Source organism: Corythoichthys intestinalis, chromosome 12, assembly GCF_030265065.1.
Source record: "Corythoichthys intestinalis isolate RoL2023-P3 chromosome 12, ASM3026506v1, whole genome shotgun sequence".
In the NCBI taxonomy this organism is placed as follows: Eukaryota; Metazoa; Chordata; class Actinopteri; order Syngnathiformes; family Syngnathidae; genus Corythoichthys; species Corythoichthys intestinalis.
Genome location: NC_080406.1, coordinates 23994470 through 24021944, shown reverse-complemented (window position 1 = coordinate 24021944; position 27475 = coordinate 23994470). Strand labels below are relative to the sequence as shown.

Here is a 27475-nt window from a genome sequence, read left to right as displayed (position 1 = left end):
TTACTATGGAAAACAACAATTCACATTTTAGTCAATTTTCAGACACTTTACTGTCTAAACTGCTTCTTAATAAGGTTGCAACAACTAATCGATTAAATTGATCAAAATTGATTAATAAATTGCCCATAAATTTGATAATTGATACAGTTGTACACTACAGTTAAATCAGGAAGCGGTAATAAAATATTGTTTTTGAAGGAAATAGTCATCCATTTTGTCTTCATTGTTACTTACAACGTGCCTAAAACAACTTCAAGGTAAATTGTGAAGGTAATAGAAAAAAGTGACATTTATCTGATTAATCGATTATGAAAATAATCATTAGTTGCAGCCGTAAAACAACAACTTCTAAGTGGATTTCCTCATACTTCAAGCTGACATTTTGTTGCATGTATAGATCTAAAAATACATTTTCCTTCCACCTGAAAGTGTGTGGTGTCTTGTGAAAAGCGGTACAGGGCTGACACAGGAATTCTTGAGAAAACAAGCAAACAGACAACAGTTGTACTCTTTTATTAATAAAAAGACAAATAAAAAGTTGTGATATATCTCATTGAGGAATTATAAACAGTTGTGACACATCTCATTGAGGAATTATAAACACATTAGTAAGGATCAGGATTATTTCTCTCCTGATGACAACTTCAGTACACTTGAGCACCTTAAAATAAGCATCCCTGTATTGCAGCTGCCAATTGAAACTTGAGACCAGACATGAAAATAAAACAGCTCAAAGATGCATATGATTGCTTTGTGGCAGTGGATTTCAGTCAAAATAAGTAAAGCAGTTGGCTCAGATATGTCAATGTGGCAATGTTAAGAGCTTGCATAGTGCCATGCTGACTGAATTATATGAATAATTTCTTTTTTTCAAAATCAGTCATTAATAATAAGCAAATTAATCAGCAATATCATGATATTGCTGCTTTCATGTGGAAGGGGAAAACACACCATTTGATTGAATTGTAAAAAAGTCCACTCTCTTATCTTACTTTTATCCTGCTGGCAAAATCAGAATATGACATTGGTCAAGGTCAGTGAATGCACATGATATAAAATTTTAAATACCTGTCTTCAACAAAACACAAGTCTTCCTACATTCATCTTCAGTTTCAAATCGATTGTCATTTCCGGCGCAGCCTCCGTACCAAAATTGTGCGCAGGAATTAGCCTGTTTGTCATAATACCAGCGGATGTTGTACGATCTGCAGTTCCCTTGGTCCAGACTCAGGTTACAGCGGGGATCGCGAAGTGGAACCTCTAAAGGATAAAAAGAACCCACTTTAATTAAAATTTTTTTTAAAAAAATGCAATATTAAAGTACAGTACAGTGATCCCTCGTTTTTCACAGCTAACCCCGGCCCCCCCGCGATAATTGAAAATGTATAAGGTAGAGGCGGAGCTTACTTACATGTTTTTTTGTGTTTTCAATGTATTTTATTCAGCTTTGGCATTTTTTCCCTAAAAACTTTCCCCAAAGTATAATTTTTAAATAAAAAAATTTAAGTTTTAAACATGTTACTGTCCCACCGAATTATTTTTAAACAAGAATAGCGTAGCAAAATGCTTGTCTTTCTTAAATGCTTCATTAAGTGAATCCAATCAAATCCGCTCACGCTGCTCACTTACACACACACACAATGAGTTGCCACAGCACACTACCGACAGTGTTTAACTCATTCACTCCCAGCCATTTTCACCAGTGCAACCCCCTTCATTCCCGGCCGTTTTACTGGACTTTGACTGATTTTGCAAGGCCCACAGAAAATTCTGTTCTTTCGCTATATAAACATGGAACCCACCAAAAGAAAGATTAGACTTTCTTCTTTCAGCAGGAAAAAATTTTAGTTCATATCTTTTTCCATTTTTTAGAAATCAGCATTAGAAAATAGCTTAGGTTGAGCAATTTTCCAATTTGTGATGAAAAAACTGAGAAATTGAGCTTTTTGTAAACGCATACATTTCAAACATAACTTAGAATTTAACACAGCTATTTTTTGCTTTAGTTACATCCCAAACATCTGAATAATGTTTTCCTTTTACAAAATAACATACACAACAAGACAAATAGAGCTTTTGATAGCAAAGCAACAATTTATTTACGCATAACTGAGAGATGACGCTGCTGTGGCCGCGACAGCCGGGGTAAACTTTTCCCTCATCGCCGCTTGTCTCATAAAGATGGATTTTTTTTAGTCTTTCTTTTGTGGTGACCACTGCCTCATGGCGGAGTTTGCCTATGGAACTTGTGTTCCTGGGGGGGAACTGGTTTGGCCGTGCGCGTTTCCGGCTGAGTCGTGGGACACTGGAGGGTGCGGGGGATGCGAGCGGCCGAGCACGGCGATGCTGGCGCTGCTTGGCGAGCAGCACGGACTCAATGGCATCGTTCGCCGCACTGGTGGTCCCGGTCGTTCTGCTCGGTCGTCCAGCGACTGGCATCCTGGGCATCCTCCCGGTTGTTCTAATCGGTCGTCCGCCGCCTGGCATCTTGGACGTCCATTCGGTCGTCTTCCGCCGGCGCCCCGGCCGTGCAGCCCGGCTGTTCCTTCCGTTGAATCGGGTTGCAGGTCTTACCAAATGCGCTACTGCCCTCCAGTGGCCAGTTTTACTGCTTTAAAATGGATTTTCAGCATTGTGCTTTGGAACTAAGTTGAATCAGAACCTAGAGATCTCTCTTGTGAAAAAAACGTAAAAGACGTATAAACATGTCTTTGGGACACTGAAACAATTAAAAATAGAACGTATTTATACGTTTTTGGGAGCAAATGAGTTAACGAGTTCATAATTTGGCGCCTTTCAAGGTAGGCGCTCCCAAGCTTCTTTGGCAAGATCAAAGCTTCAGAGCTGTCACTCATTGTTAACCTTAACAAGCAGCTGCTTGGTGAGCAAGAAAAACAACATGAGGGACAGATGAGAAACTGTGTGATTGGATCAGGAAATCTATACAAAATATTGTATTTATTTGTTTGTTTGTTTATTTGCGCGAAGCTTAAAGCGCGAAATAGCAAGGGATCACTGTATGTACGTTTAATTGCATGCAGCACTGACCTTCAGGTATGACTGGATTCGGCCCAGAGTTTATAAATGTCGATGATGATGGTAGGGCTGATTTATTGGAGACTGCGCTTTCCTTCACATGTGACAAAGTTGATGTTTTGTTCACTACAACCACGCTGCCACTGGCCCTCACATGGGCCCTCAAGTCTAAATCTTCACCATCTTCATCTTCTTCCACCTGAATGAGACAAGTTTCACAAACCATTTCAGTATCTCCTGGTATTGCAGATATCAGTCTGTGTAAAGGCAATACGGGAGCGACCTGAACAGGGAGTGGATCAGCACTAATGGGCAGTACAAAAGTGTCTCCGCGGCCCCGGCTGTTGCCACGTCTCACATTTGTGATCTCCTCTTGGTAACCATTCAGCTTTACTTCGTTCTTATTTTTTCCATTGTCATTATTGATTCCATTGTTGCGTTCGCCATACCCATTATTTCCATGAATACTGATTCCATTGTTGCCATTCCAGTGTCCGTTTGCAATGTGATTGTAGATGAGGGCACCGTTTTCGTCCTCGCAGAACTGGCTGATGACTTTAGACTCCAGGGCTGAAAGTAGAAAAGGAAAGATTAAAAAACATTTCATACACTGTAGACCAGACATGTCCAAAGTCTGGCCCGGGGGCCAAATGCGGCCCGTGGTCAAATTTCATCCGGCCCCCAGCCTCTGTCATAAAATCAATAACATCTGGCCCGCACACAGACTTAATAAACTGGTCAGCAGTACTGCTACCAGCACATGAGGTAGCTTACACACTAAATGCTGCTCCTCATTTACCCACTAAAAGGCAGCAGCACTCTAAGCAACAGTACCCCGTGTGACCTGTTACTCCCAATTTTCTAAAATGGCGACAATCAACAATAAAAAAGTTGACTGCGACGGCCGACGCTTAAAGGATAGGTAGAAATTGGACGATTACTTCACTAAAATACGCAACAACTGTGTCTGGCTCATTTGCAAAGAGACAGTCGCTGTTTTAAAGAGTTCAATGTGAGGCGATATTACCAAACAAGACACGTTGACATGTAAGACAAGATTACAGGGAAGGTACGTAGCGAGAAATTGAAGCTAGTTTAATTTTACAGCAGCAGTATTTCACAAGAGCCCGACAGTCGAAAGAGAACGCCACAAAGGCTAGTTGCAAGATTGTTGAAATTATTCATTTAAAAAAATACCGTATTGGCCCGAATATAAGACAGTGTTTTTTTTGCATTGAAATAAGACTGAAAAAGAGGGGTCATCTTATATTTGCGGTCTAGACATTATACCCATTCACGACGCTAGATGGCGCCAGATATCATTGAAGCGATGTTCTGTCATGACAGATCTCAGCTACTCTCAAGTTTAACCAGTTTGCATTATTTTATTCCATTGTTTTCCCTTATTCAGATTTGTTTCAAGACTACAGTTAAAGTTAGACTTCACTTTGATGGTTAATGCAGTTATTGCTATTTTGTTGTTTTATTACAATAGATTGGTTTATTTACATTTCAAAAACCAGAAGCCATTCATTTACGAATGTGATTGCACTTAAGTTTACATATTTAAATGTTCAGATATTAAGATTTGAATGAAGCAAAATTACATGCTTTTTCTATCAAATATATTGTTATAATCATTTGTTTCCGATGTACTGTAATTATTTTCTGTATAAAAATTAATTTGGTGTTCAAAAAGTCTTTTTTCAAATTTGAGTCTTGTAAAAGAAAGGGTTGTCTTATAATCAGGGCCGTCTTATATTCGGGCCAATATGGTAATAAAGCAAATGTGACACACAGAATGGTTTGCTAAAGTTTGCCTAAATATATTGGTCTACGTAAAGGACGTCAGCCAAGGTCGGCCCCTCACATTTTTACCACACCAAATCTGGCCCCCTTTGCAAAAAGTTTGGACACCCCTGCTGTAGACCTTTAGATATTTGGTTGAATTTAGAACAGACAGGTCATTGATTCATTGTTGAATATCATGATGTTGCGTGAAAATGACTTGAGATCTGGGAAATCACATATTGGAATTAATAAAGTTATACATACAGTACAGTACAGTATACAGTGAAATAAAAATAAAATAAAAATCCTTTTCGAGCTCATGCCAAATTGATAAAAGTATTGGTGCCAAAGAACAATGTTAAAGTGAGTTTAGGGACTTCCTGTCGACAAATGTAACAATTTGTTGCCCTGTTGTGGCATATTTTGGCCAAGGCACTAAAATGAAGTGTTCGAGAACCTTTACTAGGAACTTGTCTTGTGGATTGTTACTATTGTTACATAGCTCGGTCCGAATGTTAAGACATTTTTTGCTGTCCGCTGTTTAATGATTGCTATGCTTTTCAAAACATTCCATTATTACCTGGCAGTGTGTTGAAGTCATCAATAAGATACATGTGTTCACTATCAGGGTCAGAGGCAATCAAGTTGAGTTCTCTCAGAAACTCTTCCTGTGTAGGATCCGAAGAATTGACAATTCCCAAAGCGTACATCTCAATATTTGCGGCATGGGCCTCTCTCACGGCGATATCAAGTTTCACTGGCTCTCGCTTATCAGTCTGACCATCGGTAATGACAATGGCAACTTTCCTGACACCAGGTCTGGCGTTATAGAAGGCCTCCTGTGTGGCTTTTCTGATGGCAGTGCCAGTATAGGTGCCCTCGCCCATGTAAGGCATCTTTCGAATCGCCTGCTTGACATCCTGTTTGTTGGTGTAGCGGACCAAGTTGAACTCCAAATGGACGTCCAGGCTGTAAAGGACAAGGCCAATTCTCGTGGCGTTGCGTCCCACTGTGGTGCGGTCCACCATTCTGGTGACAAAATCTTTGATGATTTCAAAGTTGTCAGGGCCAACACTCTCTGAGCTGTCAATCACGAAAACAAGTTCCATTGGCCTTTCTTTGCACTTGACGCCACATCCTGACAACGACAGAATTTGTAGCTTTGTTATAAACACAAATAGCATTTTTGAATCAATTCAACTTACACTTACCGCATATTTCTTTGATAAGCTTAATAATGTCTTCTCTCTGTAAAACAGTACATATCTATATTAGAACTGTTTGTCAGAAGAATCAGTAATGGATTTAAATGAACTTACTGTGAGGCCTGCATCTCCCTTTGTTCCTGGTTTTCCCTGTTATTTGATCAAATGTAACAGTTTTAATTGTTATTATTAAATTCATAAACTTATCATTATCCATTAATAATGGTTATTTACAGTCAGAGGTGGGTCATAACATAAAATGTACTTTTTAAAGTAGTTTGACTTTTACTAGAGTTGATTTGTGAAGAAGAAACAATACTCTCACTTAGATGATTTGGGCTGCGCTAGAATCGTTACATTTTTCCTTTTTATTCTACATTTTGACTTTATTTTTTGCCAGAGATACCAACAGTAGCTGTGTGTTTCATCAAGGAGACGTTGCAACAATAACCACGTGACTCTATTGTACCATTCAGACGTAACAATGTTTTTTCTCCACTAGAGGGCACTCTAGAGGGCTGTTGTTCTGGCCTGAATTTGATTATTTTTGTGTCATCTTTTTGGCCTAATATGGTCATGTAATAGGTTATAGTACAGTATATTAATAACAGTTCATATAGATGAAGTTGTGCTGGGGACAAAAATACACAATTACTGTATTTAAAAAAAACAGACATTGTAAACAGTTACTCACAATGTTACTAATTACTTGAGTATTCTTTTCAACGTATACTTTTTTACTTTTACTTGAGTACATTTTTGGATGACTTATTTTACTTTTACTTGATTAATATTATTTAGAAGTAACACTACTCTTACTTGAGTAAAATTTTTGGCGACTCTACCCACCTCTGTTTACAGTATGTCTATCTATTGGACATAGTATGTTGACCAAAGTCTGTTTTTACATACTGCTGCACCAGGCACTCCTGGATCTCCCAAATCTCCTTTTGAACCTTTGATTCCCCTCTCACCCTGAGACCCACGATCACCCTGCATCAACAACAAATATCTAATTGATCAGAGATTTGCCAATTTGATAGGATATGTTGTCTTTGCAATCAAAATGAATTGTAGTTCTTACTTTGGGACCAGGAAACCCATCTCCTGCTGGCCCTCTTGGTCCAGTCATTCCTTGGGATCCAGGATCCCCCTGAAGACAAATATTCAATTAAAGTTGGTCAGGCCATGTCCTGAAGAATAATTATATAAACAACCCATCCTTAAATGTAAATTAGTTGTCCTTTTCACCTTGGGTCCTTGGATACCCTCTCCTGGTAGTCCATTTGGCCCAGGAGGTCCGGCCCTCCCAACATTACCCTTAAAACATATTAAGAATATATATCAAGGATTAACCTTCCAATGGAGATATGGTAGTTATAAATTAGCTAGTAATAATCTTACCGGTGGTCCTTGAATTCCCTCTCCAGGTGGTCCGGGCAAGCCAGGCAATCCTCTAAAGCCGATGTCACCCTGGATTAAAAATAACCCAACTGATTTCAAATATTTTATGAAGCACACATGACTCATCTCAGTGATCATTGGATAAAGTGAAACCTTTGGTCCAGGGATTCCTATTCCCTCTGGACCCGGCTCTCCTGGTAAACCTGGAATTCCTGGAAGACCCTAGAAAAGATACACATCTACTTGATAATAATGTCTACGTCAGCTCAAAACTGTTTATTTCTTGGTGGTACAAACCAAGGGTCCTGGGCTGCCTTCACCTTTAGGTCCAGGTGGACCATGTGGCCCAGTTAATCCTCGATCACCCTTGTGGGGGAAAAAACAGTTTAAGTGATCGCAACAATTTAATGCAAGCGTGCTTTAATTATTTTGTAAATTACTTGGTTATCAGTAGCTGTATTAAAGTAGAGTTTACCTTTGGACCTGGAAGTCCAAGGCCTGTTTCCCCAATTGGTCCAGGGGGACCAGAGGGACCAAGATCCCCCTGAAGATAAAAAAAATTGAACCCATAGTGATGATTAGTCGAGGTGGTGCCTTTAAGTGCATCTGAGGAATAATAAAAACGGTTCGGTTATTCACCTTTGGACCAGTTACAGATCGTCCTGGCTGCCCTGGAATTCCCTGGTGACCAGGTACACCACGCTCACCCTAGCAGGTGGTAGTTGACAAAGAACATGAGCTAATTCTTAGTAGTTTAGGTTACTCTAACAGAAACACCATCGTGCTGACTTTTTCATTCATGACCGTGATTCCTACCTTTGGTCCAGAGGGTCCTGAGATCCCTGGAGGTCCATGTAACCCACGGATGCCCCTCAGGCCCTGATCCCCCTTTGAAGGGAGTACGAAACATTGTGTGACTGATCTGTGTTGAGATTTAACATTAATTACTAAAACCGAAATACAAACCTTCTCTCCTTGAGTTCCAATTCCTGGAGGTCCTTCAGAACCTCTTGAACCAGGTAACCCAGGCTCACCCTAAGAGGGAAAAGTTACGCAAAGTATATATATTAGGGCTGTCAAACGATTTAATTTTTTAATCGAGTTAATTACAGCTTAAAAATTAATTCAACGTAATTAATCGCAATTAATCACAATTCAAACCATCTATAAAATATGCCATATTTTTCTGTAAATTATTGTTGGAATGGAAAGATAAGACACAAGATGGATATACACATTCAACATACGGGACATAAGGACTGTATTTATTTATTATAACAATAAATCAACAAGATGGCATTAACATTATTAACATTCTGTTAAAGCGATCCATGGATAGAAAGACTTGTAGTTCTTAAAAGATAAATGTTAGTACAAGTTATAGAAATTTTATATTAAAACCTCTCTTAATGTTTTCGTTTTGATAAAATTTGTAAAATTTTCAATCAAAAAAAAACAACTAGTAGCCTGCCATTGTTGATGTCAATAATTACTTACACAATGCTCATGCGTGCTGAAGCCTATAAAATCAGTTGCACCCAAGCACCAGCAGAGGGCGGCAAAACTCCATAAAACACAATTAACAAGTGGGCATTTCACTGTCATTTAAATCTGTCTGAGAGGGGCATGCGCGTTAATTGCGTCAAATATTTTAACTTGATTAATTTAAAAAATTAATTACCGCCCGTTAACGTGATAATTTTGACAGCCCTAATATATACTGTATATATATATTTTTTAAAACACGTTTTTCATTAGATCATTGGATGACGTAATGTTCTGCACCTTCTGTCCTGGGGCCCCATCTTCACCTGGGAGACCCGGTAAGCCACCCAAACCAGCAGATCCAGGTTCACCCTAGGTCAATACAATAGAGCCATTGAATACTTGATTGATGCAACACATTGATATATGTAAACAATATGATATCACAGTCCATTCCTAAGCAACGTCATCTTGATTAGGAGATGTCTCACCTTTGGACCAGATTCACCAATGCCTCTCTCCCCAGGAGACCCCTGCTCTCCGGGTAAACCTTGATCTCCCTAGAAATAAAAATCAAAAAACAGAATATTGTACCTTAAAAACAGGAAAATATGCTTTTATTATTGTGTCATCTGCGGATGTATGCATTTTGAGATCTGCTTTCACAAACCTTGGGTCCAGGTAGACCCTCTCCTGGAAGCCCCCTTACTCCTGGTGGACCCCTTGGACCCTCAACTCCCTTGATTATAATAGAGATTGATTTCAGAAAACCCAACTGCTAAGTGCATTTGCAAGGCCGTGAAAAGATGAAAATGTCAATCAGTTTGCTGACCTTCTCTCCTTGTATACCAACTCCTGTCAGCCCAGTGGACCCTGGAGGACCTGGGGGACCCAGTTCACCCTGGAAGTAAGCAATTACAGTCAAATACACTGTATAGCTATTGCTGACCTTTCGGTTCTGTCTGTCCTATTAAAATTTTTGAAATATGGAATGTCGTTGACTGTTCTGTGGTCAAGTGCTAATTCACATCCAAGAATTACATTTCTTGGTTTATGATATCTTAATGATAGTAACTTACCCGTTCTCCTTTAATTCCTGCACCCTGCTGTCCTCTCGATCCCCTCGGTCCTGGAAGCCCTCGGTCGCCCTATGGAGCAAAGTCATGCTATGTTTTAGTTACATCACAAGCACTAAGTATTTTTTGGGTCCTTGCCAAGTTTGTATTGTTCTCCACTGAGACAGTTATGAAGAAGAGCGTGTTGGTTCATGTTACTCATCCAAATTACACTACCCGAATGGAATGGAAGTTAGTATTTATCTCTCCTTTCATACCATCTTATCTCCTACTAATGATGATTCCCCTGGTGTGGACTTTTTCCAAAATAATCCAAAGGAAAATGTAAAGAACAAGTAGATGGCAGCTGGTGAAATGAAATGCAACATATACATTTGAATGTGCGTGGTTTATTAGAGGATGCTGAGCTCAGCAGAGGAGTAAAAGTAGGGACACCCAGGATGTCTGCCTTCAGTCGAACAGATGTGTTGTCGCTTGAGGACATTTACAGTTTCATTCCATAGCGTTTTCTTTGATAGTAATGTCTTCCTTTACATACAAATGAACAATCCCAACTCACTGACAAATGTTGCTACATGTGTTATCTTGTGATAAGGACTGGAATATGTTACTATGATTGAATTGTTTACAACTGTAGTGCAAGATTTACACACATAAATCATTTAGTATGGTTCCTGTTTGATTACCGTTTTGTATTTTAAACAGCTTTCGGAATTCAATACTGTATTAGCTGAATAAAATACTGTACAGCAATGTAGCACGTTGCAGCATGGATAAAAAATTTAAAAAAAATCTAAATTGTCTTAACGCACAGACACAGCTGATGTTGTCATGATCGACTTAAGGGCTGATATGTCAGACAGTGTGTTGAAAGCGAGACATTGGTTTGACATTGTGTAGGTCGTGAAGTACAGTAGAAAATGAAGCCAAGTAGATCCACATTGGTAAAAAGCTTAAAATTTAAAAGTAGACTTTTCAATTGGCCTGGAAATATAACTAATAAAAAAAGCCTTCAGAGTCCAAAACCCCTGAAGTTGTACAATTCAAAATGTTTATTTGGGGGAAAAAAACCTAGTGTTTTGCCTTAAGGAAGACTGCGTTTCCTATGAGGACCAGTGCTGCCACCCATGAGCACCAGCGCACACTCACAGTGTCGTAAAATTATCCATCAATCAAAAATCAATTTCACGGTCGCCTGAAGATGGATTAAACAATATTTCTGTTTCCAGCGGTGTGAAGGATGGAAAGCAATAAGGTAATGAATCCAGTTGTGTGCTACGACAGCGAGTGAAAGCCGGGCCAATGTTTATTCTGTATATCCTGGTAGCCAGCCTTTTTTAACTCCTCAGACAAAACTTCTTGTCTCTTGTTGCTCTGCCATCTTTACAGAATTCGCGCGAAAGCATCCGCATCCGCATCGACTTCCGTCTTTATAATGAATGGGGAAAGGGGGAAGTAACGTAACCGTAAAGCAGTCAGCACATTTGTAGTTTTGTGTGGAAAGGTTCCTGCAACCCTCCTCAAAGTTAATTGGTGCCGGTGAAAGCAATACTGACTCACTCAAGATATAAAAGAGGTGTCATCCAACTAGTTGTCAGTCGACATCAGAGGTTGGTAGGGTAGCCAAAAATTTGACTCAACAACAATTTCACATGATAGCTCATCAAATCTTGGGATAATTGATTATAATTTACGGAATTTAAACACATTTAGCGTCTAAAATGAACTAGAATAGAACTAATGTTCTGCTCCATTCAAGCTGCATTTGGACAAATGAATGACACTGATTGATGATTTAGATGTGTGTACTTGTGCAGTCAAACTAGACCAACTCCAGTTCCACGACTGTGTGATCTATGACTAAATAATAGGGGTGTAACGGTACACAAAAATCACGGTTCGGTACGTACCTCGGTTTTGGGGTCATGGTTCGGTTCATTTTCGGTACAGTAAGAAAACAAAATGCAAAATATAAATGTGCTAGTTGGCCTATACAAAGCTAGAATTCTGCTAAAAAAGTAGCGGTTATTTAAAGATAATCCAACAACAATTTGCCTTTCAGACCCCGCGTATCGGTCAGCTTTCTTTCTGAAAGAAAGAGGATAAAAGAAGTCCTGTGCTAAAGAGAAAAGCAATCCCAATGTCTAAGATTTTAACATGTATTTTACAAATGAAATGCCTCAATGAATCTTTATTTTATTTTATTTTTTCTTATGAACGGTTTTCAAAAGCTTTATTGGTGGATTTTCTCAAGTTAAAGCGCCACATAGAAAATAATAAATTTAATTGTGTAAGTAGGATCTGTGTATAATTCTTATTATTTAATTACAGTTGTTTTAGCTCATTTCAATTTATTTTATTTAAATGGGCTATTATTTATTTTATTATGTGTTTATATTTTACAAATGTGATGTAGTATTCATTTATATTGTATATTTTATGTTGTATAACTTTAGTTCCTATGTGAATATTAGTTCCTACTTGTTTTGTTGTGGTAGGAGGGTTTTGGATTGAACACGTGTTGGTTATTGTTATATAGCAGAGAAGACAGCAGTAAATCAACAAAGACAAGTCAACTGTGCCCCGATCTACCACTCAAGAGATCCGAAGGACTCAAAAAGTGGGTTACGATTGCATATTAGTTTGAAAATCGAATGGATCCACCGTATTTTTACATGAGTGACTTCCGGTCTGCCTGATCCTAGCTACCGGTAGTAGTATTGACGCAGGAGGGTCGCGTCTCGCGTCAAATAATAAACTCAGCCGTTCTTTTCGCGTGCGTCGTGTTGAGCCCCTTCGACTGCGACTGGTGTGCATTGGCTGATTGACTTTAGCGCCCGCGTTTCACTGCGTTGTCGCGCCATTGACGTTTCTGTGTTATACTGTCCTACCGTGTTGGTCCTCATTATAGTAGAGAAGACGGAGTAAATATAATCTACACAAAGAAACTGTAATCCGATTGACTCACAGCCTCAAAAAGTAAGGGTTATATTACGTCAGAAACTTGTTCGGTACGCCACCATTCCGAACCGAGCACCACGTACCGAAACGGTTCAATACAAATGCATGTACCGTTACACCCTTACTAAATAATATTCCAATTTGTACAGATAAATCAGAGGTTGACTAGCATCCTAGAACGGATGGTCCTTAACCTTGGGCTTTGCACAGTAATGCTACATAATACTATACCTTTGGTCCAGGAAGACCCTCACCCGTGGGTCCTTTCTCTCCCTGAACACCTTGTGGCCCTTGAGGCCCCTTTAAAATAAAGACAGAGTTCATATTAAAAAACAACATTCACAATTAATGACAATTTCTTAAAACAAAGAAGTCCAAACTTACCGGTGGACCATGTGCACCAATGCCTGCAGGACCAGGAGGACCTGGTCGGCCTTGGAATCCCATTTCACCCTACAAAATGTAAGTAAATTAAAGTATTAAAAGGGCAAAGAATTAGCTTTATGTTAAACAATCAAAAATACTTCATGACTTACTTTTGGCCCTTGTATCCCAATGCCAGTTTCCCCCTGAAGACCTGGAGGGCCGGGTGGTCCACGTTCTCCCTGCCATCGAAATATAGGTTATCAGTCGTCTCCTTGCAGGTCGGGACATGTTTTGAGTCCGATCTGTCAGTTTCAGTCAATCTCTCAACGCTTACGTAACTTTGACACAAAACATCAAAAGGTCTGTCATTGTATAAAAGGATAAAATGCACTTCATGTGTACCCTTTTGCTACTACAGTATGTAGCCTACATACCAGAGAAATTGCATTTCACCCTTAGGCAAGATTTAGAGACAGTGGAAGCTTCACATCATTGTTATTATGCAATTTGACTACAATTTATCAAACTTGGTATCCAACCCAAACTGAAAATGTACAGTAATGGAAAAAAAAAAAGGCAAATGTCTCGTACGTCGAAAATCCGGTCACTTGCATCTCATAGCACTATTATATATCAAATCATGATTAACGGTAAAGAACTGTATTCTTTTACAGCTATGAAATATGAGAAAGATTTGAATTAAACAACTGCAGTCATAGAAAATATAACAAAGATTCTTCAGAGGGTAATTCAAATGCATTATACTGTGGCAGCATGATATACTAGTATGTCTGTGCTGTACGCATGTCCTCACATGATACACAAATGTAATTTATGTTACACTTGTGAGAGACACTGCTTTAGGCAGTTCCTGAGTTTACATTATAGAAACTAGATATAAGCATCGAGAAAACAAAAAAAACATGAATCATTTGTCAGTCTGATGCTTCATTCCTTCACTATCAAAATAATGACGGAGGAGCATTATTAAATGCTCACAAAGTGGTTATTTTTGAGACAAACAGCTTCCTGTTCTGCATGGTGGTGATAAAATTTCTAACTGTTGTTAAAATTTATGATCAAGAAAATTCAAAGATAACAAAAAAGGTGCTAATTTACAACAACAACAAAAAGCTAACCTGCTTTCCCTGTGGGCCCTCCAGTCCAATGTCCCCATGTGGTCCAGGTACCCCCTGGGCACACACAACATACAATTAGATGATGTGTAATTTTGCTACCTGGAATGTAGGCCTGTTTTTAATGTTCACCCAGGAAAAAAGTGATCAAAAATTACCTGCAAAGAAGTTTAATCGCAATTGTTCTGAGTGTTTCTCTCTCTCTCTCTAGTGTTATCATAAAATCACCCGTATTTACTGACCTGCAGTCCTCTAAGTCCTCTTGCCCCAATCGGACCCTCAGGACCCTGCAGCAGGAGACCACAACAGACACACACATTATGCAAATAAAATAAACATAATTATTCATTATTCACATTGTACCCTATCTCCTTTGATTCCTGGAGTGCCACACTCTCCCCTTTCACCCTGTTGACAGATGACCAATTAAATGCAAATTTACATTTTGTAATTTTAATAATAATTTGTTATCCTGGTACGATACCTGTTCTCCTTTGTAACCAGATTTTCCCTGAAAATACATGTAGTTGTTAGCATGGGCGTAGGTTTGGTCTCAACATTGTTAGGGACGATATAACAACATAACCTGAATGTACACTTTTTGCTGGGGACGGGACATGAATAAGACCAAACAGATTCGAGAACTGGAGCTCTCCTAGACTCAAACTAAAGTATTGTAATTAGTGCTGTCAAAATTATCGCGTTAACGCGCGGTAATTAATTTTTAAAATTAATCACGTTAAAATATTTGACGCAATTAACGCTCATGTCCCGCTCAGACAGTATTCTGCCTTTTGGTAAGTTTTACAGCAAGGTTTTTTGTGCTGTCTAACAGCGAACTCTTGCTTTGCGACATGGTTTATTGCTTTCTTGCCAGTTCAATATGGCAGCACGACGTCTCGAGCTGACGCCTACGTTGTAATGTTGTGCTTATATGATCCTTGGACAAGATTTGTCCGTAAGTATGGTTGTTATAAAGAATGTACATATTATGTTGGTAAGCGAAATGTTATATTTTTTGTATGAGACGCTTTTTGTTTATGTTTAGTGAACCTGTATAGCGTGCTAAGCTAACGTTGTTGCTAATGCAATGCTTGTGTACTTTTTTTTGTAGTTTCACTACGGTCTAAAGAGGACAGTGGTTTGAGGCCATTTTATTAATAAATCAGATGAAAAAGGAAGAAGTCTGATTATTAAGGCGTCGTTCACTAGCAGTCTAGCTTTGGAAAAAGTAGACGCTTCGGAGTGAGGACAGCACAGACAGATTTAAATGGCAGTAGAGTGAAATGCCCACTACAATCCTTATGTACCGTATGTAGAATGTATATATCCATCTTGTGTCTTATCTTTCCATTCCAACAAATTATTTTACAGAATATATATATAATTTACAAAAAAAATATGGCATATTTTATAGATGGTTTGAATTGCGATTAATTGCGATTAATTACGATTAATTAATTTTAAAGCTGTAATTAACTCGATTAAAAATTTTAATCGTTTGACAGCCCTAATTGTAATTGAAAAAAATTATGAAAAAAAAATACCATTCCTGGATAGTGGGGCAAATAAGTATTTCTTCAACCACCAATTGTGCAAGTTCTCCTACTTGAAAAGATTAGAGAGGCCTGTAATCGTCAACATGGGTAAACCTCAACTATGAGAGACAGAATGTGGAAAAAAAAAACAGAAAATCACATTGTTTGATTTTTAAAGAATTTATTTCCAAATTAGAGTGGAAAATAAGTATTTGGTCACCTACAAACAAGCAAGAGTTCTGGCTGTCAAAGAGGGCTAACTTCTTCTACATGGTCTAACGAGGCTCCACTCGTTACCTATATTAATGGCACCTGTTTTAACTCATTATCGGTATAAAAGACACCTGTCCACAACCTCAGTCAGTCACACTCCAAACTCCACGCTTGGTGTAAAGAAATCAACTGTGGGAGCAATTATTAGAAAATGGAAGACATACAAGACCACTGATAATCTCCCTCGATCTGGGGCTCCATGCAAGATCTCACCCCGTGGCGTCAAAATGATAACAAGAACGGTGAGCAAAAATCCCAGAACCACACGGGAGGACCTAGTGAATGACCTACAGAGAGCTGGGACCACAATAACAAAGGCTACTATCAGTAACACAATGCGCCGCCAGGGACTCAAATCCTGCACTGCCAGACGTGTCCCCCTGCTGAAGAAAGTAAACGTCCAGGCCCGTCTGCAGTCCGCTAGAGAGCATTTGGATGATCCAGAAGAGGACTGGGAGAATGTGTTATGGTCAGATGAAACCAAAATAGAACTTTTTGGTAGAAACACAGGTTCTTGTTTTGGGAAAAGAAAGAATACTGAATTGCATCCGAAGAACACCATACCCACTGTGAAGCATGGGGGTGGAAACATCATGCTTTTGGGCTGTTTTTCTGGGACCAGGACGACAGATCTGTGTAAAGGAAAGAATGAATGGGGCCATGTATCGAGAGATTTTAAGTGAAAATCTCCTTCCATCAGCAAGGGCATTGAAGATGAGATGTGGCTGGTTCTTTCAGCATGACAATGATCCCAAACACACAGCCAGGGCAACAAAGGAGTGGCTTCGTATGAAGCATTTCAAGGTCCTGGAGTGGCCTAGCCAGTCTCCAGATCTCAACCCCATAGAAAATCTGTGGAGGGAGTTGAAAGTCTGTGTTGCCCAATGACAGCCCCAAAACATCACTGCTCTAGAGGAGATCTGCATGGAGGAATGGGCCAAAATACCAGCAACAGTGTGTGAAAAGCTTGTGAAGAGTTACAGAAAACATTTAGCCTCCGTTATTGTCAACAAAGGGTACATAACAAAGTATTGAGATGAACTTTTGTTATTGACCAAATACTTATTTTCCACCATGATTTGCAAATAAATTATTTAAAAATCAAACAATGTGATTTTCTGGTTTTGTTTTTTTTCCACATTCTGTCTCTCATGGTTGAGGTTTAGCCATGTTGACAATTACAAGTGTCGCTAATATTTTCAAGTGGGAGAACTTGCACAATTAGTGGTTGACTAAATACTTATTTGCCCCACTGTGTAATGGGACTTGCACTCTGAACATAATGCAAACAATGATCCAAATGAGGGACGGCTAGCTTGAATTCGTTTTCCTTGCGGTGGCTGGCCTGATTGCAGTAGTTTTGCAGGTTAGAAATTTCACACAGTTTAATGTTATGCAAAATATGATGGTCGAACTCTCAGTAGCAAAATTAGTGGCATTTCCCCCACCTCCACGACATGGACGTCTTTTTACATTACTTACAGTGGCTGCTGCTGACCGAAAATTTTTCTTTAATATCCCTCCTCTTCGAAGAGGGTGGGGGAGGCGGCATGTTGTCAACAGGTGGCAATCTGTCGGGGCGTGTGAGTGTGCGTGTGTGTCTGTGTGGCAGGAGGGGGGCAAGTCATCAGTCAATCAAACGTGCGTTTGAGGGGAAAAAAATAGAACGGCACATTCAGCAAGTGAAAAGGGATAAATGTAAGTCTGAATATAATGAAAATAATTCATTTAATAATGTTAGGATCTATTCTATCCTTACAACATATGGAAAGACAATCTAAATTACCTATACAACTGAATGCAAATAAGGCTGCCTAAAGGTTGGTGGAGACAATTTGAGCATCCTGAAAAATTGGTAATGTTATGTCCCTACGAACCTATGTGCTTGGTTGTTAGAGATACAGTAAAATGTGCACTTTGTAATAAAACGTTTGCTTAACTTACCTCTGCCCCATCCCGACCAGGCTGACCACTTATTCCTGCTTCACCCTGAAATGTAACCATGATGCTGAGTCATTAGATCAATAGAAAAGAAGTGAAATATTCTATGACAAACCTATACTAAGTCAGAATGTGATTGATATGAATGACTGTTTGCTTGTCTAAATATTCATTTTGCATGTCAGGATCGGAGTGTATGACAAAAAAGTACAGTACTTGACTTTGCTAAATATCTTATTACTATTTTCCCAGTGTTGGGTAACTGATCTTAGGACAGATTGTTTCAAACTGAAAAACTGATGTCAGGTGTGGAATCCTGAGGCTGAGGAAAAAGCCCATAACTTTTGAAGTGCATGTCAAGATGGTCTAACCATGCGTGTGAATCGGCGCACACCTTTTGCCCTTTTAGCCCGGGGGTGCCCTCTTCTCCTGGACGACCTTTTTTACCCTAAAGAAAGAAAGACATTTTAGATTTGGCGGTTTGCTTCTGGTGTTTTACTTTTTGAACCTTATGGTGCAAAGAATTCACTTTTAGTCATGTATGGAAACGAAATGCATTTTTTGGCAGGCTGAGACACTGAGAAAGACAAAGGGGTGAAAGGGATGACACCATGACTCATTTCTATTCGACATTAAGAGCATGAATAGGGCATGAGTTGTCTCGCCCATGAGGGCAGGGGTCATTGCGTTGAGATGCACCTGGATACATGTCATTTTGCTATCCTCCAGACATCTCTGGTTTGTAACTATTAAACCAATAAGAGCAATTATGAGAGAGGCTTTGTCTGAGAGGAAGAATTTGAAGAATCTCTCCTTGAAGAAAGCACCTGGCTAATGGTCGTGCAGCTGTTTGTCAGCATAGGCTGGTTACTTGCTAGCTAGCTTGAAAGGAAGTTTGCACAAGCATCTCCATGTGGGTGGTGAATGCAGGGTTTAGAAAATCCACTGCCAAGGTAAACTAAATCTATCCCATTCAAGGCAGGATTTTTGCACAGGCTTGCTCATGCTGAAGCCACGGCATGTGAAAAAAAAGGATGCCATTAAACACAACCTAATTTCATGGCACCCGTTTGGTACTATAATCTCCATTCTGAGTGGTCCTTGGAGTAGCTATGGTGTAATAGTTGCGTCCAGAGCCGTTTCAAGAATCACGTGTGAAGATGAAGATCACAGATACTTCCTCTGAATATGTTGACTTGACACAGCCAAGATCATTCATCCACCTTCATTCCCTGTCGAGCGTGATTACTCTTCATTGACAAACAGGGTTGAGTGGCTAGATTTCTTGCCAGAACTCCCTGACATTAATTTTAATTTCATTTATTTATTTTTTGTTGGTGGTGGTGGTGGTGGTGGTGGTGGTGGGGGGGAGTAAACCTCCTAAAACCACTGAAATGCAGAGAAAATTGCTTTTGGCATAGTTATAATTAGATCACACACACCCTCCACTCGCACACACCAACAAAAACTGATTTTACACATGCATTAGGCTACTGCAATATACCTACTGTAACAAGGCATACATGGGAAACTGACTTTTTATTCCAAATGGTATTTTTCAATGATTTGCAAAATAACAGTTATCAAAATGACCATTAACCCCAAACTCCACCTCCTTTTTTTTTTTTTATCGTTTTTTATTTTCCCTCATTTCCTCACATCTAAATGCAAAACCTGGATTTTGACTACTTACATTAAAATTGAAGATAATGTAAACATTGACATTTTTTAATTGTAAGGAAATAAAACTTCAACACTTTCATTTCTCTTAACAATCTGATCAATTCTCTATTGTTTTGCCCTTTTTAATTGCAATTATTCAACTAGCTTTTTTAAAAAAAAAAAAAAAAATGTTTTTAATCTTTTTTTGTTGTTGTTCCAGAAAACGTGCATTTGAATCAATCAGAGCTAACTATCCATGCTGATCACATGTCAGTATGTCAGCCAATTGAACTGAGTCCAGGGTGGTTGGCTGTGCATCAGAATACGCTGACAGAGCTGCTGGGGAGAACTCGGTGAAATAGATCAAAATCGGTGGAAATGGATTACACAACACAAACACTTTATTTTGTTTGTTCTTAATCTAAGATGTATGAAAATCTAAGATAAGTAGATTGGTTTCTTTTTGGAGATGAGTTGCATGTGTTTTTTTTTTTTAACATGGGGTTTTGACAGTTGCGTGATATTTTGGGTATCAAAGCACCGTTCAGCGCCCCGGCCCCGAATGTTTTATAGGAACGGCGTAGGCCATATGATATGTTTTTTTTTTTACACAAGAGGGCACTTATGCTCTATGGACGAATGGTTCATTTCCGTAGATTTTTGTAGTTGGAATTCAATGATTTTTGTGTTTTTTCTTTTCTTTTTTTTTTGTGCTTAATATGGTCACTTCATAGGTTATCGACAGTACAGTACTGTATAATAAAAACAGTTCATAGATGATGTGGTGATGGGGGAAAAAAAATCATAGTTTTAAAAAAACAATCTGACATTGTAAGAAGTTCCTCACTACTTCAGTATTCTTTTCACCGAATATTTTTGTACTTGTACTTGAGTAAATTTTTTGGATGACTAGTTTACTTTTACTTGAGTAATACTATTTTGAAGTAAAATTTGGGGTACTCTACCAACTTCTGACTACTGGGCACTCAACAAATAAACAGGTACTCCCTCCCTCTCATTTTAAATGTTGTTGAACTCCTGGATTGAGCCAAAATCTCACAAAGCTCAATTTCATCTGGTCAGAATGCTCAAGGGGGATTAATGAAAATTGGCTTTCAATACAACCACAGCCTAAATTATGAATATTTGGTCATGCCCTTTTGGCTGACAAACGCCACATCTGTTTTCCAAAACCAGGTCAATGATATGTTGCGTGACGCGTTGACTGTTAATGTTTTTGTATATTTGGATGACACATTGACCTCTTCCCCTGATGAGGAGAATCACATCGTCCACATCCACTCTGTGTTGCATTGTGTAAAAGTTGAGAAATGTTTGTTCCACAAGGCATCTGCTCATTTTCTGGGGTTTGTTCTGGATGGTATTAGAATAAGATGGATCTGTGCACGCTCAACCAGAAGATGATGGACCTGTGCAAGCTCAACCAAAAGATTAAATGTGAATGGATGGACTTATTCCACGAGATTTGACTTCACATTGTTACATAGGCCAAGCTCTAAAAATGATTACTCACCTAATGGGTTATCTTGCATTTTTTTGTGAAAAAAAATATGGCTGAACCTTAAACTGTTTTGTGCAATTCATGTTTGGTTTCATGCGTTTACCTCGGACCAGGGTCTAAAAATCAACATGTCTGCGGGACCACTGGTGACAGTAGGGGCAGCATCAAGTACACCATAAGTAATGGTATTCAAAAACATCTTAATTAATACGTGAATTGAGAAACCATTCTTCAGAGCTCTGGAATCTTGTTGGTATTTTGCATACAAATAAGATGCCTTTAATGACATCAAATGTAATTCTTGAGCATTTCAAATTTGTACATAAAAACAGGGTTTCCCTGTGATCAACAAAGTGATATAATGCATCCTACCTATCCTGAAATTGACGGCGCTGGTCACCAATCTTATTGTTAACGGCAGGTTAAAGAAAGACATGACTGCATGGGACAGGGTGACAGGATATACAGTGAAGAAAATAAGTATTTGAAGTCACTGCGGTTTTGCAAGTTCTCCCATTTAGATATCATGGAGGAGTCTTAAATGTTCATCGTAGGTGCATGTCCACTGTAAGAGAGATAATCTAAAAATGAAAAATCCAGAAAATCACAATGCATAATTTTTAACACTAGAAAACCCAAGGATGGATCAGTTGATGAATATACCTTTTGTGCCCAGAGAGGGATCATCTGATCCTAATTTGCACATCTATTGTGGTCGTTGATGGTGGTCGTTGGTACTCACGCCTACGGACAATTTGGAATGATCAATCAGCCTAGCATGCACGTCTTAGGAATGTGGGAGGAAACCGGAGTGTTTTTCTATCTCTACATAGAGAAAGAAAGAAAAAAAAAAAGCAAATGTGTATGTATGTGGGAATGAAGCATTAAGCTACAGTAAATATGCCACAGACCTAATGTGGATGTGTAGCTGAACAGGTTGACTTTCATAGTATATTGAACTATATTTTAGCAATCCTTTTTTTTTTTTTTTTCCTCTTGAATCCATTTCCAGCAGGCTTATAATGTAGACTCTAAGCCTAAACCAATGTAGGATAACAAAGACAAAATAACCGAATTTCAATCTCTGAAAGATTTATTTAGAGCAAAACAAAAAACTGTACAGTGTACTGTATACAATCCTGACACATCACTGGGTAAGGCGTACAACATGAGCCACAAGTCAATCGGCCACATTTCTGACAGACATGAGACATTTTTCCCCCCCCGTACACTTCTTTATTTGGCAGCGCCTCGTTTTTGCTGGTGGACTGTGTGTCATGGGAACAAATAAATCTTTCAGAAATTAAATTTGGGTTGTTTTGTCATTGTTATCCTATGTTGCTTTACACTAGAACCACCAGGGGTTTTGGTGCTTCCTAAAACTACCAAGGGTGTCCCATTTTGGGACACCCTGGGATCCGCACCCAAGCCGAGCCCATCTCATTCTTCTACCCCTCGGCCCACCCCTTGGCCCTTCAAACGAAGCAATAAGGGGTACGGGTAAGGAGTAGGGGTAAGGTGTAGGGCTTGAAACATCAGCCCTAAGAATTGGGACACCTCTTTACACTCGCGTACGTCATAAGTCCGTTCGGCCAGTTGTTACGTAACCAAAAGCGACGATAAAAAGTGCACTAAGTGCACTTGTGCGTTTAGCAAAACTGAAAAACAAAACAAACATTACAAATGAAGAAACACAATGAACAAGCATTACAATAAGTGGTGTCAATTTTTTATTTAGTACACCCCTAAATAGTGCACTTTTTATCGTGATTAATTTTTTTTAACTATCACTTTTCTGACTGAAGAAAACACATTTAGAGTAGATAATACTGGTCATCAGCTGTTAAAGTATAATTTGGATGTATCAAGCTTGTTTCATTGAATTTAAGATAAGCAAACAAAACAAACACTTGTAACAAACGGAAGGGTCCACAACACATGCACACAGATGTGGAGCACTAGTTCAGTTTAATTTAGTTTTGTTTCAAATTGAAATATGGTTTCAAATTCAATGTAATATTTACACCATTGTATGAAACCTGAATGATAGTTTGTTTCTGAACCAAGAGTGGTATTTACTAGTCTTGCATATTTTCTTCCCAGCCATTTCATGTGAGGTGCTTTTCTTGTTACCACTGTTGCTTGGTGTGCTTAGTTGTAGTATTTCTGAATATCTATGTATATCAATGTATATCCACAGCAAATTGTTAACTGATCTTTTCAAAAATGTTTTTTAACATGTAGAGGGTATTCAAACAAATACATCCGAATGAATTAGAATGATTAAAATACTTTAATCAAAATATTCTCAGAAGTTTAGCAGTTTAGTGTCAAGTAAGAAATAAGTGTCTGATAGGCTACTTTAGCTGAGGAGGGGGATGGGCGAAACAGGCTCAGTCAGGCTACTTTACCTGAGGGGGGGTTGGGCGAAACCTTGCTGAGTGAGGCTGCTTTCTCTTTCGCTACTACGACTAGTCAGGCTACTTTCAGACACTTATTTCTCACTTGCCTACTGTAGGTTGATAAATTTGTAGGTAGATTTTTGTATGTCTTAGTCAATCCAAAAAAAAGGTTCCTTCAATCAAAGTATATATTTTCAATAGAAAATAAAAGTCACTTGAATGAAAGCAAACTGTGTTTGAATGCAAAAGTTGCCTGAATGATAGCTTGTTTCTGAACCAAGAGTGGTATTTACTAGTTTTGCATATTTTTTTTCCCAGCCATTTCATGTGAGGTGTTTTTCTTGTTACCACTGTTGCTTGGTGTGCTTTGTTGTAGTATTTCTGAATATCTATTTATATCAATGTATATCCACAGTAAATTGTTAACTGATCTTTTCAAAATTGTTTTTTAACATGTAGAGGGTATTCAAACAAATACATCCGAATAAATTAGAGGTATTAAAATACTGTCAAAATATCCTCAGAAGTTTAGCAGTTCATTGTCAAGTAAAACGTGTCTGAGAGTAGCCTGACGCCCAACCCCCTTCCACAGCTAATGGCTGGTTGCAAGTAAAGAAACAGCAGCCTGACTTGTTCAAACACATTTTGCTTTCATTCAAGTGACTTTTTTTTCTCAATTGAAAATATATATTTTGATTGAAAGAACATTTTTTGGCTTGACCAAGAAATAAACAAATCTACCTACAAATTTATCAACCTACAGTAGGCAAGTAAGAAATAAGTGTCTGAAAGTAGCCTGACTAGTAGTAGTAGCGAAAGAGAAAGCCTCACTCAGCAAGGACTCGGCAAAAGGATGACCGGAAGTTAAAAAAAAAAGGACGACACTTTTTATATTGCTATATGTGCTTTGTGACTATCTGTACGGACCTCTGTGAAGTCACCCCCCCCCCCCCCCCCCCATCAGACGCAAATTTATATAGAAATGATGTCAATCGTTTGTGCTGTAAAAGTTTTGTTTGAGCTGCTTTCGTTGTAGAGATACTTAGAATTCTTATCTAGGTAAATCTGAGGTCAGCTAGCCCCCCATTTCAATTAACAATTGTGTCAATCGTTTGTGCTGCAATGGTTTTGTAGATCAGTATTATGCTTTTATTCAGATATTAATTTCGAGTGGTTACGTCACTCGTAGCTTTTCCTTAGCTTAGCTCCCGCGGCTAATGCAGCATACCAACTCCCAATAACAGAGGGGTGTCCTAGCTACCTACCTAACAAGCACGATCATAACACAAACAAATTCGGGTCCGTTTCGCAGTAAATTGGGGGGCTTTAGATATTAATTTTGAGTGATGACGTCACTCTAAGCCCCTCATTTACTGCAAAATGGTCCTGAAGTGCTGCCATTCGTTTGTGCTACGTTCGTGTTAGTTGTTAGGACACACCTCTGTTATTGAGAGAGTTGGTATGCTCTATTAGCCACGGGAGCTAAGCTAAGGAAAAGCTACGAGTGACGTCACCACTTAAAATTAATATCTCAATAAAAGCATAATACTGTTCTACAAAACCGTTGCAGCACAAACTAGCACAAATGACAGACACAATTCTGAATTGAAATGGGGGGCTAGCTGACCTCAGATTTACCCAAAATGAATTGTAAATATCTCTAGAACGAAAGCAGCACTAACAAAGCTTTTACAGTACAAACGATTGACATCATTTTTATATAAATATGTCTGATGGGGGGGAGGGGGCCAACTTCACAGAGGTCCGTAGAGATGGTCAGATAGCACATACAGCAATATACAATATGTCGTCCTTTTTTTTTTTTTTTTTTTTTTAATCTTAATTTTTTTGTACTTCCAGGTCATCCTCTTGCCGTCGTGTTGTGGGATTTTGCTGTTCTGTTGCGGGATTTTTGCTGCTGTGTCTTTGCATTTGCCTTCTGAGCCATTCGTGCTGCGAACCATTTGCTGTTGTGTTGTGGCAATTAGGGTTCGTGCTTTTGCCAATTTGCAATCGCGCTTTAGGAACTGGGGATCGTGTTGTGGCGGTTTGCATTCATGCTTTTTTTCTTTTGCAAAGCGTTTGCAATTGGGGTTCATGCTTTTTTATATTTGCAAAGTGTTGAGACTTTGCATTTCGCCTGACACCTCTCAGCCACCATATTTCCTGCTCCTGTTCAAATCCACCCCGCCAGTCGACTGTCGTTCGCTCACACCGAGCTCGGTCATCAAGATAAGCACATCCCCCGCCCCTTGACGTAGTTAGCACTTTGCATTCAGAAAGCCACATGGCAGAGCTGATCACACTTGGGTTGGGTTGTGAGACCAAAACATTTGAGATTTTTTTGTCGTCACAAATGTATTGATTATTTCATTCATGATAACTTTATACACGTTGCAATGGTCTGTGCGTTTGTTTATTTCATTGCAGTAATTTATACATAAAGTTGCCTGTGTGTGCTATAGGAGAAGAAGAAAAAATGGGCAGAGCAGTGAATGAATAAAATAAAACCATATTCAAAAATAAAACTCTCAAATAATAACTGAAACTATCATGGCAAGAGTCAGTGTAAACTGACCAACCCTTGTGGGTTAGAGTAAGGTTGTTTGCTTGTGTGCTTGAGTGGCCTATTTGAGAGACAATGACACACTCATTTGCACATATACAGATGCTAATTGTGGATACCCAGAGTTGTGGGGATCATCTGATCCCCTTCTGGGCTTTCCAGTAGGCTAAAAAAATGTTGGGTTTTCTAGTGTTAAACAATTTATTTGTGCGATACAGCTGCAAATAAGTATTTGAACACCTGTCTATCAGCTAGAATTCTGACCCTGAAAGACCTCTTAGTCCACTTATTAAAATTCCCCCTCCACTCCATGTATTGTCCTGAATCAGATGCACTTGTTTGAGGTCGATGGCAGCATAAAGACACCTGTCCACCCCATACAATCAGTAAGACTCTAACTTGTAACATGGCCAAGAAGCTGTCCAAAGACACCAGAGACAAAATTGTTCACTTTTACAAGGCTGGAAAGGGCTATGGAGCAGTTGCCAAACAGCTTGGTGAAAAAAGGTCCACTGTTGGAGCAATCATTAGAAAATGGAAGATGCTAAACATGACAGTCCATCGTAATCGGAGTGGAGCCCCATGGGGTCTGAAGTATCCTAAGAAAGGTGAGGAATCAGCCCAGAACTACACAACATGAGTTGGTCAATGACATGAAAAGAGCTGGGACCACCATTTCCAAGGTTACGGTTGGTAATACACTAAGACGTCAGGGTTTGAAATCATGCATGGCACGGAAGGTTCCCCCTGCAAACAGCACATGTCAAGGCCTGTCTTACGTTTGCCTAAGACCATTTGGATGATGCAGAGGAGTCATGAAAGCAAGTTTTATGGTCACATGAGAGACACATGAGATAACTTTTTGGTCATAATTCCACTAACTGTGTTTAGAGGAAGAGGAATGATGAGTACTATCCCAAGAACATCATCCCTACCGTGAAGCATGGTTGTGGTAGCATCATGCTTTGAGGTTGGTTTCCTGTGCATGTGACAGGACAAGTGCACTGTATTAAAGAGATGATGACTGGGGCCCTGTATTGCAAGATTTTGGGGATCAACCTCCTTCCTTCAGTCAAAGCAATGAAGATAGGTCGTGCCTGGGTCTTCCAAC

At 39.1% G+C, this 27475-nt stretch overlaps 1 protein-coding gene across 1 annotated transcript in view; it reads right to left on the bottom strand.

Annotated features, from left to right (window-relative positions):
• Positions 1–562: 562 nt before the first annotated feature.
• Positions 563–27475, bottom strand: part of col28a2a (collagen, type XXVIII, alpha 2a) — a 33180-nt gene continuing 6267 nt past the window's right edge. Inside the window, exons 6-35 of the mRNA XM_057851465.1 lie at positions 18607–18660; positions 18216–18260; positions 14945–14971; positions 14824–14868; positions 14703–14747; positions 14464–14517; positions 13495–13563; positions 13343–13411; positions 13190–13258; positions 10001–10069; positions 9754–9822; positions 9592–9660; positions 9413–9481; positions 9222–9293; positions 8403–8471; positions 8253–8324; positions 8076–8144; positions 7912–7980; positions 7734–7802; positions 7590–7658; positions 7437–7505; positions 7284–7352; positions 7117–7185; positions 6945–7025; positions 6147–6182; positions 6039–6075; positions 5408–5965; positions 3320–3606; positions 3049–3235; positions 563–1260 (exon numbers count right to left, since the gene is read on the bottom strand). Coding sequence (XP_057707448.1) covers positions 1061–1260; positions 3049–3235; positions 3320–3606; positions 5408–5965; positions 6039–6075; positions 6147–6182; positions 6945–7025; positions 7117–7185; positions 7284–7352; positions 7437–7505; positions 7590–7658; positions 7734–7802; positions 7912–7980; positions 8076–8144; positions 8253–8324; positions 8403–8471; positions 9222–9293; positions 9413–9481; positions 9592–9660; positions 9754–9822; positions 10001–10069; positions 13190–13258; positions 13343–13411; positions 13495–13563; positions 14464–14517; positions 14703–14747; positions 14824–14868; positions 14945–14971; positions 18216–18260; positions 18607–18660 — 2835 coding nt within the window. The 3' untranslated portion in view covers positions 563–1060. The remainder of the gene's footprint in view (positions 1261–3048; positions 3236–3319; positions 3607–5407; positions 5966–6038; positions 6076–6146; positions 6183–6944; positions 7026–7116; positions 7186–7283; positions 7353–7436; positions 7506–7589; positions 7659–7733; positions 7803–7911; positions 7981–8075; positions 8145–8252; positions 8325–8402; positions 8472–9221; positions 9294–9412; positions 9482–9591; positions 9661–9753; positions 9823–10000; positions 10070–13189; positions 13259–13342; positions 13412–13494; positions 13564–14463; positions 14518–14702; positions 14748–14823; positions 14869–14944; positions 14972–18215; positions 18261–18606; positions 18661–27475) is intronic.